Source organism: Diabrotica undecimpunctata, chromosome 7 (assembly GCF_040954645.1).
Source record: "Diabrotica undecimpunctata isolate CICGRU chromosome 7, icDiaUnde3, whole genome shotgun sequence".
Lineage (NCBI taxonomy): Eukaryota > Metazoa > Arthropoda > Insecta > Coleoptera > Chrysomelidae > Diabrotica > Diabrotica undecimpunctata.
The window spans coordinates 81031902-81053872 of NC_092809.1; the positions used below are offsets into that span (position 1 = coordinate 81031902).

A 21971-nucleotide genomic window follows, 5' to 3' on the forward strand; every position below is an offset into this window, starting at 1 on the left:
GGATTTTGTCACACATGATAATAGAGAAATGGGTCTATAAGATGATGGAAGTTCTGGGTTTAAGTTAAATTTGAGTAAAGGGCATATGATAATATTTTTTAAAGTATCGCAATATTCTTGTTTCAACCACCAACTATTAAAGATTTGTAAGAGAACATCTTTGGCATTTGACGGCAATTTGTCCAATATCTTATAAGTAAAACCGGGGGCTGTATTTCTGCTTTTTTTTAGTGCGAAATCAAGTTCTGAAGGAGTAAAAGGTTTTGACATGGAATCTACACTAGTATTAAAACGAAAAAATTCTTTAATCCTACCAACATTACCAGAGGCAGATGAAGGTGCAAGTTGGTCTAACATCTGTTTAATGAGATTTTCAGAAAGTTGAGGTTTTTTGTTGTACTGATAGTTATTGGAAATTGATCTGACGGTTGACCATATTTTTGAAAGAGGTGTGCTTTTGTTTAGACTATTTAAAAAATTTATCCAACTACTTTTTTTCTTTGTTTTAAATAATCGTCTGGTTTGGGCTGCTATATTTTTATAGTTTATGTAATTATTATGGTTACTTTGGGTTCGATACGCTTTCAATGCTTCTGATCGTTTTTTTATTATGAATGTACATTCCTCATCCCACCAATAAGGCCTTGGAACTGAGGGAGTAAAAGGTTTTTTTATGGGCATAGATTTGGAAGCAGCTAGAGAGATAGTCTGAAAGAGTAGGGCTGTCTTCTCATCGTTAGAAAGATTATTAGATGATAAAAATGTGGATAATTGTTTGTCTAAATCTGTCTGAAATAGCTTCCAGTCAGCGCGGCAATCGTTCCATTTTGTTGATGGATTAATTAGGAAAGAAGTAGGATTAATTTTAAGCTCTATTTTAATAGGAAAATGATCGGATCCCAATGTGTCGGGATATACTGACCAGTTTATACGATTTGTTAATGAGGCTGAGGTGATAGTCAAATCAACGGCAGAATGATTGCCACTCGCGGCGATTCTAGTAGGTGTTCCGTCATTTAGAGAAACTAATTCGAAAAAATCCATGCTTTCGACTAATATTCTACCATTACGGTCATCTGGGATCGGACCCCACATGTAATGGTGGGCATTAAAATCACCACAAAAAACTGTTTTATTATAATCGAATTGTTCAAATAAATGTATCCAATCAGTCTTTTCTACTCTGATGTCAGATGGTTTATATATAGACACAAAAGATATATTAATTTTGTTAAGTAAGACTGCACACACTTCTATTCCGGTATTAAAATTATAGTTAATGTTAATTATTTGATAATCAATGCCCTTTAATATGAAAATGCCTACACCGCCATAGCCACCTTCACGGCATTTTGAAACAAAATTATACCCTTTTAATTTAAAGTCTATTTGGTTTTTCAACCAAGTTTCGGATAAAATTATAATATCTACATGAGAATTATTAATATAACTTATCAGATTATCCCTATTACTTACTAACGATCTACAATTCCATTGTAAAATATTTAAGGAAGATTGAGTAAGTTGACTGTGCATTTGGAAATTAATAATACGAGTGAATGCTTTCATTGTCACTTGTCGCTAAATTATCCGTTTCTGTGTTATTACCTGTTTCTTCTAAATTATTAGAAATAAGTTTTCTTAATTCATTTTCTAAATTGCATATAGGTTGAGATTGATTATTGGTATACATAAGTTGATTAATATGAGATGTGACAAGTAATATAAGTTTCTCTTTATAGTCAATAAATTCGTCCCTGTAGGGATTGGGTATTATAGGATTAGATTTAGGGGTAGGTCTTTTGCTAGGAGTTGACGCAGAGGTATGGGGTAAAATTGGTGGAGAAGTTGCTTTACGTTTATTATTTGTAGATGTGTGAATAGTTTTTCTTACCGGTTTATTTAATGTGAAATTAGGGACATTGTTAGACGAGGTAGGTAAACTTGGAAAATTGGAAGTGTTATTTAGAATAGAAAATCTATTATTAGTTATTATTTTTGCGTAACTTGGATTGTTATGTAATTGTTCTGCTTCTCTGAATGTTATATTTTCTGATGCCATTATTGCTTTGATTTTCTTCTGTTTCTCGTATATTGGACATTTTCTAGACAACGAGGTGTGATCGTTGGTTTTACAATATAATATGCAATGATTATTTTCATTACAAGTTTCTACAGTATGGGTGGTGTCTGTACATTTTTTACATCTACTGTCCTTAGATTTACATTGTTTTGAGGAGTGACCATATCTGAGACATTTATAACATTGCACTACCGGGTGTATGTATGGATCTACTGAAAAATTGCATAAATTAATTATTATGTTTTGTGGAACCTCGTTGCCCAAAAATTCTACAATTATCATTTGTCTTGGTACTAATTGAGTTGTGCCATCGTTGTTCGTTACTTTTCGTTGCATCCTTTGAACATTTACCACTTGTCTCTCGGATATTATCGCATCCTTTAAATAATTCTCCGAAAAGAAAGTATCAACCATACGGACTATGCCCTTTCTATGTGTATAAAATTTTGGAATATAAGCTATAAGATCATTTTTATTTATTAAATCATGATTAATTATTTTATTTGCTATAGAATAAGTTTTAAAAATGACTTTTACCCTATTAATGCCAACTGTTTTTATATCAAGTACATCATTTTTAATAGACGAATCATTTAATAAAAAATGTCCTACCTTCATTGGAAATAACCTACCGATATTTTTATTTTTGTGTTCAATATATACAAAGAATGGGGCCTTATCGCTGGGTTTATACCGGTTTTCAAAATCAATTAAAGTATTTACAGACCTGTTATCATCAATATTAGTTTTTTCAGACGTGTTTACGGAATGTAATTCATCGGGCGGTCTATGACCTCCAATAGCATCTTCTTCCATACTTAGATTTTTTGGAATACCAAATTATGGGCCTAATTTGCACTAAACAAATTCACAAAATAACACAATAGCGATCACTATCAAACTCGCACCGACAGCAATATCAAAACAAACCGCTCTTTACGGCTATCGACTCGGGTATCATATATATATATATATATATATATATATATATATATATATATATATATATATATATATATATATATATATATATATATGCATTTGCTACCCATATACCTCCGATTGCTACATCCTTAGTTCGAGTTTGCCTCCGATTTTACGGGTTCGCCTCCGAAATCGGAGGCGAACACGTACAGTCATGTTTCTTGTGCATTTAGTTGCTAACTCGTCTGTATAAGGCGTTTGACAATTTTTTAACTAGAGGCAAAATCGAGTCAAAATCATCTCTCGATATACATTTTAGTTCACCGTATCTGGCGTCAGAGGCGCAGCTTGTTACACGTGTATACTCTGTCGTTAGCCAAAGGTAGACGGCGCCTCCGATATACACGCTATGTTCAGCGGTTCACTTCGCCTCTTAGCGGTGGCAACATCGCAATAATTTAATCGCATAATGTAGTCGGGACCTGATATACAATAATTATTATGAATAGTCATAAGAAACTGAAATGCTAATATTTATTGTTTCACTTTTGAGAACCGCGATAGAAAATGTCATGCAAGTATGCATTTGACTAAATAGGTATTGTTACGGGGTAATCTTAAATTTATCAGATCCTAAGTAGGTATCTATTTTATCTATTTATAAAATCGTGTAAGTTTTCATGCCCGTGATTTAAATTAGAAAGTCTAAAAGGACAAGATTTAACTTTTTTTCCGCGTACATTGCTTTCAATAGTAATAGCACCTACATTATTTTGAAGCATACTTTTATTGTAATAAACGTACCTTACAATGTTATGTTTTATTAACATTGTTCTTATTCTTATTTCTTTATTTTGATGTTAATGTTGCTCATATTATGCGTACAGTTTTTTTAAACTTCGGTACGTTTTTGGGTTTATCTAAAAGCATCGGCACGCACAACTTGTGGCAAAAGTGTTTGCTACATGTACCTCTCTGACCTGACAAAATTTTACGTTGTGAATAAATATGCGAGCTCCCTTGCTCATCCTTCCCAATCCCTTTTGGGATTTGGTGACATCATCAGGATTTTATAGTTTTTTTACGATTTCTTTCCATCCTTTCCGGTCCTGGGCTAGTTCTTCGGCGTCATGTAATCCTTGGTTAATCAGTGTTTCTGTTTGATCCACCCAACGGTTTGGAGATCTTCTCCCAGATTTTTTCCCTTTAACTCTGCCCCCGATTATAAGTTTTTCCATCGTGCCTGTTCTTCTAGCAAATTGTAAAAAATACTGCAAATATCTCTGTTGTATTTGTTTAAGCAATATATCTCTTACTGTTTGAGTTATTTTAGCATCGATAGATTAGTTCGATGATCATCCCAAGATATTCTTAACATACCGCGGTATCCCACATTTCATAAGCATCTATTTTTTTTTATCCGCTTAGTTCAAGGTCCACGTTTATATAGATATAGATGTATATGTAGCTATGTGAAAAATGAGTGCCCTTATCAGCCGTAGTTTTTTGTGTATTTTTATGGTTGAATTTTTCCAAATTGTTACCAGTTTCATCATAGCTGTTCTTGCATTGCAATAGTCAACCTTCTACGTATCTCTTTGTTACATCCTTATCGTTTGTTATTAGAGACCCCAGCCATATGAAAATATTTACTACTTCGAAGATTCCTTGCTAGGTTGACATATATGGTCTATTTTCTATCGGTGCTAAGATTAAAAACCATAATGTAAATTTAACAACTTTATTTAAACATTAATGAAATTAATTGTAATAGAGCTTACAAAATATAAAACTATAACATATAAAAAGTAATCTAGTGCCTAATATAAAAACTACTATAGAAGTAAAAAAATAGAACATTCAGTAATGTAGAATAAGTACCTAAGCTACCGCAAACGCCTAAAACACTGTATTTCTATAGCTATTATAAACAAAAGTTTTTACTTTAACCCAATCTAAATTTTTTAATAGGATGGGTTGTTCATCAATTAATGTTTGACATTCCTCTTTTTTTGGTGCAATTTTATTTTGAATATGACCTTTAAAATATGACTTAACACATTTTTTCTGTTCTTCTGTCCAACGTATTTTGTTATTCTTCGCCTTCTTTTTAATCATACCTGAAGTACTGCAATCTTTCTTCTTATGCTTTTTCTGCTTAGTTGTTGTCTCGTTATCGCTATTGTCCCTGTCCAATACTTCACTGTCTTCACAAACATAATTATCTGGTCGATCGTTTGGTGGCTCAGATAGACTGTCATCATCGAAATTATCACATGGTTCGACCAAATCCTTGGTAGGATCAATATCAATATCTTCTAAAGACTTTCCCTTATATTGAAGGCCCTGACCCTTATCAAATAACACAAGTATTTTTGACATCTTTGCCATTTGGTAAGCGTCCTGCGTTATTCTGCAAGCAAGTAACAAGAAAAAAAATCATTACAAATTTTTCAATGGCGTAATTTAGACTAGAGGAAAAAATTATTAAAAATAATGTTTACCTTATATCGGATGTTAGAATTTCTATTCAGAGTACTACGTAGTCTAAAACTACTTTTATTACTGCTATTTCTATGTTATCTGACAAAACACATACGACACGAACTGTCACTCAAATTATTGTCGTTGTCATTATTGTAAAATTCTGCTGTTAACTTTTTTGCACCTCGGTATTTTGCTTCATGTCTTACTTTGAATGAAAATTCTAATGAAAATCCGCTATTTTTTACAAATGATTTATTTAAATAAAAAAATTTTTAAGTATTAATTAGTAGTAGCAAAAAATTTAACAAATTAATTTTTTTTTAATTAGTTGTTGAGCATTTTCAATGATATATATCAATAAGATAACTTACTCGTAATATTCCCTGTGCGTCTTTTCGGTGTGTCCCATAAATTGTGCAAAATGAGCCTATTCTTCTTTCGATAAATTAATTAGTTGCATTACTGTTGCTATTTGTTTACGTAAGCGATTAGACGTCAGTGCTACAGGATTTTCTGCGCCACTTGCATTCGCAAATTTTTTTATGACGACATCTGCTCTAACCCACTGAGATTTAGAGCTAGGATAAGAAAACAGATACTGATTTTCCTTAGATAGCATGTTGGTTTCGTTTCTAATTTGCAGTGTTAAGTCGATATATGCTTGTACATTTTTTGGAAAGAGTATAATAATGGGTCTACTACCTTTTCCGCCAGCTACAACTCTCTTGTATGTATTTGATAAAAGCTTCTCAGATTCAGTTAGTTGCTCTAAGTACTCTGTTTGGTCAACACATGCGAAATTTTTTAAATATGAATCTATAGTTACATACTGAACATCTCCTATCCTCCTTCTATTAAACAGAATAGTTAGTGATAATGCAGAATCAACTACTTTCTTAAAAGCTTGTTGATTTGTCCAATCTTGCTGTAAGAGTTCAAAATTAGTTTCTGCGCAGTTTACAACGTGATTTCTAAATTTTATTATATCTTTTGTCAGAGGTAATAAAACTGGTTTATTCCACTTTTTTTCCGCAAGATCTTTCACAGCTAATGACGATATTTCAAAACTCCACTGACTATTCACTAACAACTTAAATCTCTTCAATTCTTTTAGTTTTGCGTCTTTATCGTTACACAAAATATCGGGGTGATCTTTCATTAACAAATGACTACACAAATCACATATTTGCTTTAGTGTAGTTCCCAAATGCATGGCCAAACTTGGAGCTTTATAGATTTTAGTTTCCTCGTTGTAACCGCTGATTAGTCTTGCACTTGCTACAACGGTATCAAAGAGCATAGGGTTTAATATGTCAAAAAAAGGTAAATTTTTCTTCTCGGTATGTCGGCGCATTTCAATTAGTAATCTAGAGCATTCCCTCATTTTATTAGAGCAAGCGACCGAAATTTGAGCGCGCTTATGTTTTTTTAAGTAGTTTTCCCCAAAATGTCGAATTAATGGGTCTCTTTTTGCAACTAATGATATTTGGTCTGCTTTCATTTTTGCAAATACTTCATTTTTAAGCCTTAAAGTAGCTGCTGTATTTATAGAAAGATCAGCACAAGCAACTAGAGTTTGAGATTGAGCACGATGCTGAATTTTATGGCCAGTTTCATTTATGGGTTTGGTAGCACACGTTTTGTAATGGCGACGTAAGTAATTTACAGCAACTATACGTTTACAATAAACGCAGGGTAATCGATTAGAATCTATTTTGTCATTCTGTATAAATGCCTCAAATTGAGTTTCATATCGCAATAGAGATAAAATTTTTCTTCGTATATTTTTGTCTTCCTTCGACCTTGTTGAATAATTTGAGAGATCTTTCACCTCTTTTTTGTCAGAATGATGTCTAACTAGATGTCGTTCAAAATTAGTTACATTATTCTTACAAAATTTGCAAACAGTCCTTTTCTTGTTCCTTTTATTCGAAATTTTTTCTATCTAAAATTAAAGGGACGATAGGTAAATCCCAGATAACTTTCTTAAACGCAACTTGAATAAAATGTTTACTATTTTTTTAATGCTCACTTACATATTCATCTAGTGCAGCAGTATTTCTCCTATTAACGACTATTGGTTCCTGAATTATCAAAATATTTGAGCTAACATCAGAATCTAAATCAACGGAATCGGAAACATAAGACCTGGATATGTGAGATTGATTATATTCGTCAGTGCTGTTATCGGAATCAGAATGACTGTTTTGGGGATCATCATTTTCGTAGACGTTAAATTTATTTGACTTCACCCACTCCTACAAATTAAGCGTAATTATCTCGTCAACAATAAGTGTAACAAGACTGTTTTTGATTATACAGTATGGTGCAAATGAAAGGAATAAATTCGTAATTTCGTAAGCCGGCGACTGTAACGAAAAATCCTGAAACAGGTCGATGTTTTTTTTTAAATTATGATTTTTTGACATATACATACCATACTAATGACGTCACCCACCTGGGCGTGATGACGTAATCGATGATTTTTTAAATGAAAATAGGGGTCATGTGCTAACTCAGTTGCAATGGTTATTCAATTCTTTATCGAGTAGTATAAACATTATCATAATTATTTGTACAGGGTGTCCAAATTAATTTAATTAAAAAAAAATTGGACATCCTGTATAAATCATTATGTTGATGTTTATATCACAGAATAGAGAACTTAATTACCTTGCAAATGAGCTATTATACGACTCCTACTATCATAATTCGCCGGCTTAAGAAATAACGAATTTATTCCTTATATTTGTACAATACTGTATAACATTATTGCAAAATAAGGAATTTTAACAATCTTACCAGCACATTATTTTTTCTATCAGCAGAATATTCCGGCTCGGGCTCTTGATGTTGACTTATAATAATGGTATTCGTATCTACATCCAAAAATATTAACGTATTTTAACTCAGTCATTTACTACAGTCTTGAAATATTCAAAACTAATAATTATTATTGTGTTTGCGAGGGTAACTTCGTCAATAATATAGATATCGTTAAGATAAATAAATGTCGTCATTCGTTCATTATATATTTATTGTAAAAAATATAGTACGTACAATAAGAACATTAAAAAATTAATAAACTCGATGTTGGAACACAGCTTTTAACGTAAATAATATGAAAAGGAACAAAAAGTCATCTCGACTACACTAAATTTAAAAAATAAAATATTTGTTAATTCTAATACATACTAACAAACATCGTCATAATCCGAATATCGGGGAATTCCCCTAAACAAAAGAGGTTTAGTTGATACTATTTCATTTATTTGTTTTGTAGTTAGTAATTAAAAGTGTTTTATAACTGCAAATAGTGTAGACGTCATCATTAAATATGAATGTTTAGAAGAGGATAGAAGCCGAACAACTGTGCAACATAATAAAAAAATGGAAACAAGAAACCAGCGTCGCAAATAAATTGTAAGCTAGAAATACGAAAACGTTAAGTATACGAGAAGAACGATGTATTTTTATAAAAATAAAAAATGGTTCAAGAACTGCGTACTATTGAAGTACAAAAGTGCTGTAACAAGATAAAACATACAACGGATATTACGAAAGAATATTTTTCATAATAGAAAAGCTAGTAAGTACCTAATCTTACGACAGTCAAAATAACGCAAAAATTAACAGAATTTACCAAGAACCATCTTGCAAAAGATTTTCCTTCTTCAAACATGTGCTCTTTCTTGACGAAAGCAAATTTTATCATACTAGATTGAAAACAAATTTAAATAAAAGCGTTGAGAAGTTAGGTATTGTAGATACTTTTGTCTTCTACAATGATAACGATTCAAAGCTTCCGCACAAATTGTTAAATAATGGCTATTATGTAATTGACAGAAGGTAATTCAAACACCGAAATAATCAGCTGACTTAAATGCAATTAGTAATTTGTTTCTGTAATTTAGTTTTCCTTATTGAGTTCAGATCCGTAAACATGATATTCACAATAAAGAAGATCTTAAAACTTCTCTTCTAGAAAAATGGAGTAAAATTAGTCCTAATTATTGTAAAAAATTAGTGAAATCAATTCCAACCGAGCTCAAAGGAGGTATTATCTCCCAAGTACTAACAAGACGTTTATAAAAATTTTACCTACTGTTAAATTATGGTAATGAAGTGGAGATTGGCGATTTTTATTGTGAGCATTAGAATTAACAAATACCCACACTAATTTTTTAAAATTTCTTTAGTTGGAAGACTTTTGTTTAATTTATTTTCATATTATTTATGTTAAAAGTTGTGTTGCAACATTGAATTTATTAATTTTAAATGTAGATATTTTTCGCAATAAACATATTTTAAACGAATGATCATATTTACTGTGAGCCACTATATAAATTGTACCGTTGATTAAAATACGATTGTACTACAAAGGCATACTAATTAACTAAACATAAAAGAAGTAGAAAACTAATTATATTTTTGGAAAAATGTTTACACTGTTAATGTTAAAATGATTGGGATTATTGGCCGCGTTTATTAATTTTTTGGAAAAAAATAACTCACCTTCTTTATTTTCCTGTAACTCGTTAGCAAGTTCCAATAAAATCCTCCCTCTTGTTCGAGGTACCTTGGCCATAACATCATTGTTTGATTTACTGAAGACAATAATGTAATAATAATTGAAATTATAGTCTAAATTAAAATTAGATATTTTTAAACTTACCTTTTTAATCCTGGCAGTTCTGACATATTTATAAAAGTCAGAATAGATCATGTATACCACAACCACATGTATTTATACACAAAGCAAAACGAATTTCTAAAATAGGTAAACTGTATAATGTGTATAATCGTACTATACTGAGAAATGAGACAGAGTTCGACCAGCTTGTTAATCGCCGAAAAAAAGTCATAGAACTCGGGAAACCACCGGAGGAAAGCGATTACGCATTAATAATCTTTATCAATACCAATACTATTAAAAAATATCAGAGAAGGTAAAATACAACAAAAACAGAACAGAAACCTAATAACTGTACAGTACATAATAAAAAGACTAAATGAAAAAGGGCAAATAAATTTCAATCTAGAAATACGAAAGAGTTAAGTATAAGAAGTATGAATCATATTTCGCGATCACTATAATAACACGATCAATTTGGCAACATCTACGGAGGTGGACCCGCACTTGCAACATCATATAAAATATGCAAATGAGTCCATAGAGTACGTTCACTGTATGGAGGCAAACAAGAACTACACAAATAAAATAATTGTATAAAATTAGGTTAATAAATAATTACCCCTCTTTCTTTGCCTTTATAATATACATCAAAATAAGGTTAATGATGCATTATATGTGCACACACTACATCTAGTTTTGGTGGAGCGAGGGACGTCTGTTGTATATACGGAGGCAAAAAGGATACAAATGCACATATATATATATATATATATTGAAATGATTTCAATATGTTAAAAAGGATACAACTTAAATGGATTTTTATATGAGTTTGGTGTTCATGAATTTCATGAAGCCATCACAATGTGGGTTCGACTCTGAAATAAAAGAGAGAAAAAGATTAGTAAATTGTTAAATAAATTAATTTTGACTTACCTGGTATAGTGTTAATAATTTCTGAATAGTATAGTTGCCTAGTGTATAGGTGAATCGTCTAAACCTTAAAAAGAACAAAAAAAGAAGAATTCTTAAAAAAATATTTAAACATAGAAATTTTGAAAACGTCAGAAAATAAACTGTCAAGCAAGTCTATGGGAGCTAAATTAATAGGGGTTTTGTTAAATAAGAAATTACAATGATGTGGAGATGAAAAGAATAAATTGTATTAGCATTGTAATAGAATAAGTTTTATATCTGAACATTTTTTTTTATAAATTCCCAAATTAGATGTGATTAAAGTGATTATGAGAAATTAATGTGGATTGACAAATGTGTCAGAACAGGACAGTTTTATGGTTTAAAAAAAAATAGAAGACGAAAAGAAAAAAGAACGTTGGTTGCTGTTAGCAACGAATGATAGATTTTTGCGAGGCCGACAAGAAATTTGGAAAGGAGAGCCCTGAAATTGTGGAATAGGTCGGGAGTGTTTTTTTAACTCGTCTAAAGAGAATTTTAGTTTTTCCACAGCAGAGATATCCAGAATTTGTTCCAGAGAGTAAGAGAAACAATTTAACTTATAAATTATTATTGGAGTACAGAAATGTCATTTAAATTGAGAAAATTAAAATTCATGAATTAACATAATTGCGATAGGCCTTAAAAAAATTGAAAATATTAATGATCATTAAATTAAAAATAGAATAGTACGTACCTTAACTTCCGAAGAGAGGATTGATATTCCAGTTTCACCAATTATTTTGCGAGTAGTTAGTTTTCTTTAAATAAATCAGCACTGTTTTAAAGTAAGGTTGGATAATAATTTTGGGGATCATTTGAAATTTTGATTATATTTGAATGCAAGTTAAAAGTCAGCGGAATAAAGTGTTCATTTTCTTTTCTTTATAGTTCATTTAAACACTTTATAAAGTTGCAATATTTATTTAGTTTTTAGGTACTTGTATAGAGTCTCCACATTTTGTAATAAATTTTTATTGTCACGACTCTAAACCACATTAAGATTTATACGATTCCTATTTTTGTAAATTTTTAAAGGCAACCCAAGTTGCAGACGAATTTTATTGTTTATATTAAATTTGTTCAATATTAATAAATAACGTGCTTCATTTGGGTTAATTTATCAAAGGTCTAAAGTAAATTTTGGTTTAATTTCTTTTTGAACTCTACCAGGAGACTACAGAGTCGACGTCACACAGTGACAGATTGCTTAGAACACATAATTGAGCTAGCTGAGGTATATATTAAATTAAACAACGAACCACAGATTTTAAAAATTACAACATTTATTATAAATAAAAATAAAATTAATAAAATACAACTTTTTCAATATATATAGAGATATATAATATACTCAAGCAAATAATATAGTGATTAAGTTAAGAGGGCTCCTATCAAGATTTTTTTTATGTTTTTTATTATGCACTTATTATTGTTTTAAGATTCAAATTTTTAAATCAATTTTTAGGGATACTTCATTTATAAATTATTTATTATGCACTTATTATTATTGCTGCTAAGGCAACAAAATAATACAGAGGATTCAATATAATGTAAGATCTGATAAATAGTTTTACAATGTACGATATTGGAAAATTAAGACATGGATGATGAAAATGTTCTTTTGACATCTCCTTAAATTAAGTTTTAGAAATTCTACCTTTTTAAGAAAGTTAATAAAACTGTGTAGCGACAAGCTAATTATGAATAATTATAACTTTTCTATTCAAAAATTAAATAACAGATCTCATAATAAAATTTACATTTTCGCAGTTAATAATTCTTATACAAAAACGGAAAATCTTATATGTATGGAAAACGAAATATTCTATTGTAAGCAATGACATTACATGAGAACAGGCCGATAATATTTGAGTTTATAGTCTGGCTTTTAAAACAAAGAATGTGTGTTTAGTTTAGTAATCAAACAGTCACAATTTGCATCAGTCCGCGATACATACAATAATACCTTCCATTCGAGAATTAATTACGTTTTACGATTAACAGTTTTTGTTACATTTTATTAGATTTTATTATTATTTTTATTTTGTTTCCGTGGAAAATAAGTTTATCACACACGCATCCACAGAACCACGGAACAGATGTAACACGACACTTTTTTAGTACTGTATGCTTTTAGTCTAGTAAATAAACCAGTCATTTTTAATTTTAGCCTCTTGAAAAACTTTATTACAAACAGCGCAATCATGCATTTGTCAAGCTTTTTTGATCAAATATCCACATATATAAGTAAATGCATTTTCTGTACCTGTAGTTGGAATCTGAAATGGATATAGCGGTATTTATATTTTTTGTAACATTTATAAGTTCGAAAATATTATGTTTGATATTATTTACACCTGTTCATATAATCCCTAAGTCATCTGCTTACTTCATATATGTTCAAGGTGTAAAAATTAAGACAAATTAATTTTTTGAATGATCTTTCACATTGAATTGGAGTAGAGTTTACAGAGCTTCCCCCTTGTGGTCTTAAATTTCCGAAAATAATTTTCTAATCTATCTTGATTTGTTCGCTGACTTTTAAGTTAATAAATCCTGCCCTTTCCAGTCGCTGCCAAAGAACGTTTAGACTTTTTATTGTCACCATCCAACCGGTACGAAGTTTAGATCTTGATCATACATCGATGTTTTCTTTACATACGTTTAAGTTATCCAAAAATATCCATATCTGGTCGAGGTAATTGAGCTGATAATCCAAATCTTAAAAAAACATTTTTAAATTTATGTGGTGACATATATTGGTGGAACTGAATATATCAAAATTTATTTATCATTTCAAAAATACCTGCAGCATGAAGGGGTAGTGTTACTAGGGGTACTATGTAAGTCTGCATACCGCTTGCAACTGTTCCATTTAAAACTTGAGTAGCTAACTTCACTTTCATTTTTTTATAGTTTGTTGGTTGAATATGCGCGTCGGTAGTTATTTCTAGGTGATTTTTGTAGATGTGGAGGATCAAAAAATAAATAAGCTTAAGCAGTGACATTTAATTTTCTGGAAAGCTTTATAAAGTTTGACCCTAAATCAGTTAGTAGAATGTGACCATGTAAACCAGATTCTGATAATTTGGTAACACATTCAGTGAGAACTTTAGTGAAGTCGTTCGCGTCACAGGTTGAATTAAAAAAATAAGCAATTGGCCGTTTACAATTCTGAAACAGTAGCATTATCCTATCAAGGAGCTCTTCAACTCTTAAAAGCCAGATCAGTACCGCCGATTCTGTAAAATTTCTTGGTATTTTTTGAGACAGCAACCTTAAATGGTCCCTTCATATCGATTTGTTAAGTAAGAAACTAGCCTCAGCCTGCTATGCAATAAGATCTGTTTCGAAGGCGATCAATTTATAATCTTCCAAAATTGCATATTTTTCTTTCTTCGAGTCTCATCTTCGATGTGGTCTTTCTTTTGGGGGTTCTGGTACAGCTGCCCAATCCGTTGATATTATTAAATAAAAAAAGTAATAAAGTATCTGTTTGGCCTCAGAAGAACAACACATTGCAGAGTCTACTTCAAAGATCACGGGATTTTACTTCCTTCTTTATATATTTTAGAAACTGTTTGCTTAGTTCGTAAATACCTACATGTCTTTCCAGCAAGACCTTATCGTGACTACTAAACGAAAATTCAACCTTTGATGTTTATTTACCGATGCCGTTCACAGTTAGTAAACAAATCTATATTATATTCTGCAAAAAAACTGCAACGATCTCCCTTTACGACATAAATCTGCAACATCGTTCCCGAAGTTTCGTAAAATGACAAAAGCCTATCTATCTGAAAGACCATTTTATTCAGTAGAAGAGTTTCTTAATTAATAACTAAGAAATTACAATATCTTAATGTACAGTTCCATGGTTCTTTACCCGTGGGTCATCATTATCCAAAGTAGCTTAAACTTATTAGTTCCTACGGTTGATTATGCAATTTGTTATTGTCTTTTTCCTCTGAGTCTTTGTAAGCTTCGTCCATAAAATTGTAAAATTTTCAATGACAATAAAGCATATATTTCTATTCTATTCCCATCCGGGTTATGTTTATCCATGCTTATGATGGTCTTTCAGAATGGGGCGGAATAAGGAATATTTACTTGCATTCTATAAACATTCAGAAGTGGTTAATTAAATTTTTATGAAAAAAATTGAGATATTACAGCGAACTGTTATACAATGAGAATAAATTTTTAACTGTACGTAAATTTTCCTCTTACAAAGCCCTTATACACATACATGAAATTTAAAAATATACTATTATACATTAGCAATCATGCGCATCAAACTAGTTATATAAGGAATAATGCAATTTTATCTAAATGTAATAAATCCATACTCCAGAAATATGTTGGCTACATAGGGCCCAAATGATACAATTGTCTACCGGAGAATTTAAAACAAATTAAGAGTTATAAAAAACATAGATATAGATATAAACAGTATAAAACTAAACAATGGATTGGAAACAAAATAACACGATTCTGCGAGGAGCAGATTATTTGATAATAGTAATAAATAAAAAATATCGAAATATACTTTGTTTACCAACTACAATATTTCTTGAATTTATTGACATATTTATGTCACATGCTATATTAAAATGAATGTATTTTTGTAAGTGCGCATATGTAACTGTTTATATTAATACATTTGTTAAATATTTGCTTTTTTGTACATATATTTTTTAAGTATCACACACAAGGGGTGCTACTTTTATGGTAGCTCTATTTCAGTGATTTTTCATGTTTATTTAGTGTTAAGTATGCTTATTTTTTGTAAATCTATATTATAACCTAAGCTTCCTAAATAAACATTATTATTAGTATTAATTACAATAAATTTCTATTATTATTATTGTGTTTTATTACAATTTTTTACCCCTCCCTACCACAAATGTGATATATCTAGGCGAATTGAATGTAGTACTGTACAACCAGAAGTTTCAGAGACCTCAGATGCATAGAAAGAAATCTAAGAGGTATACAGTCATTCTAGCCGCAGCTGCAGAGTTTTTACGCGCAGCGAAAATATCGTGGTGTTGGAGGTTAATAGATATTCACATTCAAAGAAATTCCTCAACAGGAAACAAAAAAAGTCAGCAACTTAAAGTTAATAGAAATTTCAAAAGTATAATTCTGTATTGATAAGTAAAAAAGTCTTGAGTCAAAATGTAGATTTTGAGTGATGAAGTGTTTTATTAACCTTAAAAAAACGATAAAAAGTAATAGAAATCAACTGCTTTTCATCTCTATTTTGAAATTAACTCTCAAATTCAATCGATTTTTATCGGTTTTTTAACGTACTAAAATACTTTTAATACGGTAATTTGTTTGTTAAAAAAAAACAAATCGATATTTTTGACTTAACAACTTTTTAATTATCAGTACAGAATTGATATATAAGTTATATTAAATTTTACAGAAAAAATAAAATTCATACAAAACAGATTACTTAAAAATGATTACTTCATTTCTCAGTGTAACTATCATTTGACTACAGTTTTGAACGACTTCCTCACTACTTTCCTTCGTGTACGAATGCATAGTTTTATTGCTACTGTCACTCTGAATTTCTGTCCTCCCAACATCAAAGGTTCCGACAAAGCTTTCGCTTCTTGTTGTGATTAGTATTCTGTGACAAAACGATAATGGGCCTTTTTTGGTATATGTGGAATCCACTGAAAAAGTGGGTTTCAATATTGGTAAATTTAACAATATTAAAATTGCTAGAGATATTTGTATTCAAAACTTAACTGATACATATAGACAATATATAAAGACTTAAATACAATCTCAGTAGAATTTGTTAACTTTCAAGCTGCAAATAATTTTTTAAAAAATAAAACTCTTCTTGATAAAGGCTATAAAACATTTGGGCATTTCGCATTTTAAGGCACTCTAACCCATGATACTATGAATAACAAGATAGGATCTTCCCGTAGCACAAAATCGGTCGTGTTCGCGCATGCCGTCATTGGAGACCAGAATTTGAATTCTTGTTCAAGTTAAATGGGATTTTTATACATTCTGTGATGAAATTATTCGATTAGCAAATTAATAATATTAAAAAAAGGTTTAATAATTACAATAATCGTACACAAAAGGATATCTCCAAACTATTTATTAAAGATTATTTATTGACACATACAAAAAACTGACATTACGAACGTGCAGGTCTCCAATTACGTCACGACTTATGCGCAATATCTTATCTTCTTAATCATAGTATCATCACAGTATAGATAACAACCAGTATTCCCACTCCGCTTTGGCGCGAAAGTTCACGCATTTTACTCGCGCAGACAGCGACGCCATGTTTTCTGGACTCCAAAAAATTTGACTGCTCTCATTGGTCATTGGCCATTGTCATTTGTCATAGGCAAATAATACAGAGGCCATTGTATTTGATTACTTTTTGTGTATTTATAGATACAAAAAATAATCTTTACATTTTTTATTTCGCAATTACGTTGTATAAGTACATCGATATGTACAAAAATAAAAACAAAAAGCCTTGCCACACTTGTGTAGCTACAAAGTGTTGTAATAATTCTATAAAAAGTAATGTTAGCTTTTTTTCGTTTCCAAAAGATGTTAATAGGTGAGTGTTAAATTATAATTAAAATTGTGTATTACAGATGTTTAGATGTTATATTATTTATTAACGACGGATTTTCATCGTGTATTAAAAAATGTTTGTATTTAGGGCAAAAATTTGGTTAATGGCATGTGGACGAGAAGATTTATTGGATAAGGCAGAACGTTTACATAGAAGTCATCGTCTTTGTGGTACTCATTTCGACAATAAGATGTTTCTGAATGATACGAGAAATCGATTACAACCTTCTGCAGTTCCCACAAACTGTCATTTAATGGAGGGCTCATCAACTTTTGATCATACTTATTCTGCAGTTGTCCAAAACATATGTCTTCCAAGATGTCCTATTAATGAAGGTAAATAAAATAAATAATTATGTAACACATATGTAAGCTTTCTCTTTTTCTTTTAGAAGTAGTGAAAAGTCCAGCTATGGATATAGAGAAAAATGTTAGTATTAAAAATAAACCATCTACTATAACTGTACTTCAGGATATTACTATTACTCCTGGTAAAAACATCATGCATGGAGAACCTGAACATTTAACTACACGTCCAGTAACACCACTTAGTACACCAAGTTCAACTCAAGTGTCACAAAAATTATCAATAAATACTCCCAGAAAAAATGTATTACGAAGTACAGTTATACAATTACGCAAGGAAAATCATTATTTAAAAAAAAAACTTCAGAAGTTACAGTCTACAGGAAAGAAGGATATTGACAATGTGACAATTGAAGACTATATGGCACTAACATCTAAATTTTGTCCTTCTGCAAATATAGCCAATTTCATTAATGTTCAAATTTTACAATCAAGAAAAAAGGTAAGAGGTAGAAGATTTAGTAATCAATTTAAACAGGAATGTCTCTTAATGTACTTCACTGGACCAAAAGTTTATAGAAATGTTTTGTGCAAAAAATTTTGTTTACCCAGTCCTAATACATTATTTAAACACATACAACATATTAAAATTGAGCCTGGACTAAATGAAGCTTTACTTACTGTTTTAAAACACAAAGTAGCAAACTTTAATAAATTCGACAAAATTTGTGTTTTGTCATTTGACGAAATGGCAATTAAATCAAATATGTTTTACAATAGGGGGTTGGATGAAATTGTTGGTTTTGAAGATTTTGGTGATAAATCAAAAGCTTTTAAATCTGCAGCAAATGTGACAGTTTTAATGGTACGAGGGCTTTTCAATTCTTGGAAACAACCCTTAGCATATTATTTTCACCATTCATCCTGTCCAGCAGATAAACTTAAAACGATTTTGTTTACAATGATTGCTGCCCTAATTGATTGTGGATTAGATGTATGTGCTTTAATAAGTGATCTTGGGTCAAATAATTGGAAATTAGCTAACGATTTAAATGTAACACCAAATAAGCCATACTTTGTTTTTCGTGATAAAAAAATAATGTATATGTTTGACCCACCACATCTTATCAAATTGGCTAGAAATAATATGTTAAAACATTCCTTTGTTTTCAATGGGAAAACAACTTTATAACAAAATAAACAAAAAAAACAATAACGAAGGATAGACATCTACATGGGCCAAGACGCATGCAGACCCCAAACTGGACCACACAACCTTCTTCAAACGATTGATAGACCACTTCAGCCACTCGTCGAGGTTCACAAAGCTACTAGCCAAGCTATATGGACATAAACAGATTTTTATCTGTAATTGTATTTATCTACAATGTATTTTTGTATAATTTTGACAGTGGGTCTGTTACCTTTGTTATTAATAAATAAATAAATATCTAATTTAACATGTAATAATAAATGAAGTTCATTTAAAAATTTATTTTTTATTTCCACAAATACATTCTTAACATTAACAGGATGACGCTACTTTTAGCACTTTGTACGATTCCGTTGGACGTCTAATGTACATCAACAAGGATTGTAAGAAAAAACTCAAAGAAAAATTGTGTTATGAAGTACAGTTATGAAATTATGAAAGGAAAACCATTATTTAAATAAAAAATTCAGATGTTACATTCTACAGAAAAGAAATGTGTCGATAATGTGATAATATGGCACTTACATCTAAATTTTGTCCTTCCTTAAATTTAGCTAATTTCATAAATGTTCAAATTTTACAATCTAGAAAAAGGCAAGAGGTAGAAGATTCAGTAATCAGTTTAAACAGGATGTCTCTTAATGTACTTCAAGGGGCCTGTGTTTTACAAAAATGTTTTGTGTAGCAAATTTTGTTTACCCAGCCCTAATATATTATTTAAAAATAATATACCAGACAGCTACTCAAAAAGTGTAACTAATTTGTCGGATAAAACTGTATATTCATATGTTAATGTATATAAAAATAGAACCGGTGACACATTTGATAATCTAAAAATCCCTACTGTTGATTCTGTTGACTTTATAAGGAGGTATACTTGACATTCTATTTCAAAAGAATTTTGAAATATTAGCTGTACAGCCGAATATTATTAAAACATGTTTTTCGATTGAGTACCATAAATTTTAGTCACCTTTTGAACAAAGACCACTCAAATATTGTACTTTATTTAGCCTTGTACGTTTGTAGTATTTATTAAAATTCAAAACAGAAATTTCAACACTCAAAAAATATTGTACAACTTTATTTAGCCGTATACGTTTGTACTATTCATTAAAATTCAACAACAGAAATTTCAATACTCAAAAATATGAAAATAAAACTAAAAAAAAAAATAATAAAACGATTATTTAATCGTTTATATCGAAATAACAAGTTAAAATAGTCTATTACAATGAACAGGTAAGATCAATCACTAATCAATATATATATTTAGGAGTTTTGTTCACGTCCTCTTGTGTTTTTAGTGAGATATAATTAAAAATATATTAACTGATTTCAAACTCTGTATTTGAATTTTGAAATGAAACTTTGCATTTTATTCTACTTTATAACCATACAGCTTTAAAACTAGCATATTTATTAAAAACTGTTGCATAACTCTCCATTTGATTTTTTTTTGATAGTGTATAAGACAGTTCTGTAACAAATAGTTGTGAAACTTTAGAAAACAAAATCATAAATACAACGCAGAGAAAGAAACAATTTTAGGTTTTTTTTTTAATTTCTCGAAGAATGAAAGAGTAGCAAGAAGAGTTTTGAAATTGGTTGAAATTAAAATCAATTTTGTTAAATAAATCAAAGTCGGCTCTGTCGCGTCCATATGTGCAGGGCCAGTCCTCGGTTTTCGTCCAGAAAATATGGCGTCAAGGTCACCGAATTTTGTCTAAAAAGATCAAAGGTACCGCGGTAGAGTGAGAATACTGGTTGTTATCTATACTGTGGTATCATGCTCTAACCTAACCAAATATATTTCCTCAAGGCACCGCGTCACAGTGTTGCCGTATTTATTTTAGTAAAATATGTATATGAATGTTACAAATATAAAGTTACTTTTACGAAATAATAATTTGTGTTATGAGAAGCTACAAATTTTAAATAAGTATAAAACTTGCCATATTTTTTTTTGTAAAATGTATACGAAGGTTTAAAATATAAGTTACTTTTACGAAATTATAATTTGTGTTATGAGAAGCTACAAGTTTTAAATAAGTATAAAACAAATATTATATACGGTAATTTAATTAATACTATTAATTTTTTATATCATTGTAATCAATTTTATTGTATATGCATTTGATTATCTTTAATTTAACTAAAATCTATGAATTTTTATATAATTTCAATGCATTTCTATTATATACGGTAATTTAATTAATACTAATAATTTTTTATATCATTGTAATCAATTTTATTATATGCATTTGAATATCTTTATTTAACTAAAATCTATGAATTTTTATATAATTTCAATGCATTTCTATTATATACGGTAATTTAATTAATACTAATAATTTTTTATATCATTGTAATCAATTTTATTGTATATGCATTTGAATATCTTTAATTTAACTAAAATCTATGAATTTTTATATAATTTCAATGCATTTCCTATTAATTTTTATATACATTTCTTTAATATTATTTGAGAGTATGAAAAAACTGGAGACTTGGCAACTCTGACACCATTTAAGAGTATGTTAACTGTCATATAAAAGCTTGGCTAGGTTAGAGCCGTTAGAGTGCCTTAAAATGCGAAATGCCATTCAATTTTGTAACTTGTAAGGGATTAGTTAGGCAAATTGATGTTGAATTAGGAGAGAGAGAACTGTTAGATTGCTGTAAAACAGACAGCTTGGTAGAAATTCTTCAAGTTAACCCCTTAACATACACATTAA

General features: G+C 30.1%; 2 protein-coding genes across 3 annotated transcripts; one reads left to right on the forward strand and one right to left on the reverse strand.

Moving 5' to 3' along the window:
- Nucleotides 1–5871: 5871 nt before the first annotated feature.
- On the reverse strand, nt 5872–12069 carry LOC140445531 (uncharacterized). 2 transcript variants are annotated; one of them, XM_072537622.1, is made up of 5 exons: nt 10170–12069; nt 10010–10101; nt 8297–8373; nt 7531–7752; nt 5872–7439 (listed from the first exon to the last, which is right to left on the reverse strand). In XM_072537622.1, exons 1-5 carry the CDS (start codon nt 10193–10195, stop codon nt 5922–5924), a joined length of 1935 nt encoding a protein of 644 aa, XP_072393723.1. In that variant the 5' UTR covers nt 10196–12069; the 3' UTR covers nt 5872–5921. The 2 variants fall into 2 exon arrangements, with proteins under 2 accessions (XP_072393723.1, XP_072393722.1); XM_072537621.1 differs by having other exon boundaries at nt 10010–12069.
- Nucleotides 12070–17496: 5427 nt separating this feature from the next.
- LOC140446834 (uncharacterized) lies at nt 17497–19725 on the forward strand. Its single transcript, XM_072539419.1, has 3 exons — nt 17497–17697; nt 17803–18050; nt 18107–19725. The coding sequence occupies exons 1-3, from the start codon at nt 17585–17587 to the stop codon at nt 19210–19212; spliced, it is 1467 nt and encodes a 488-aa protein (XP_072395520.1). The 5' UTR covers nt 17497–17584; the 3' UTR covers nt 19213–19725.
- The last annotated feature ends 2246 nt before the right edge of the window (nt 19726–21971 follow it).

Coding starts and splice junctions, on each gene's coding strand:
- LOC140445531 (XM_072537621.1), bottom strand. CDS start 10,220: ATGATCTATTCTGACTTTTATAAATATGTCAGAACTGCCAGGATTAAA. Junction 8,374..10,009: donor GTTACAGGAAAATAAAGAAG/GTGAGTTATTTT, acceptor TTTTGGATGTAG/ATACGAATACCATTATTATA. Junction 7,440..7,530: donor CTGCTGCACTAGATGAATAT/GTAAGTGAGCAT, acceptor CTTTAATTTTAG/ATAGAAAAAATTTCGAATAA.
- LOC140446834 (XM_072539419.1), top strand. CDS start 17,585: ATGTACAAAAATAAAAACAAAAAGCCTTGCCACACTTGTGTAGCTACA. Junction 17,698..17,802: donor TTTCCAAAAGATGTTAATAG/GTGAGTGTTAAA, acceptor GTTTGTATTTAG/GGCAAAAATTTGGTTAATGG. Junction 18,051..18,106: donor AAGATGTCCTATTAATGAAG/GTAAATAAAATA, acceptor TTTTTCTTTTAG/AAGTAGTGAAAAGTCCAGCT.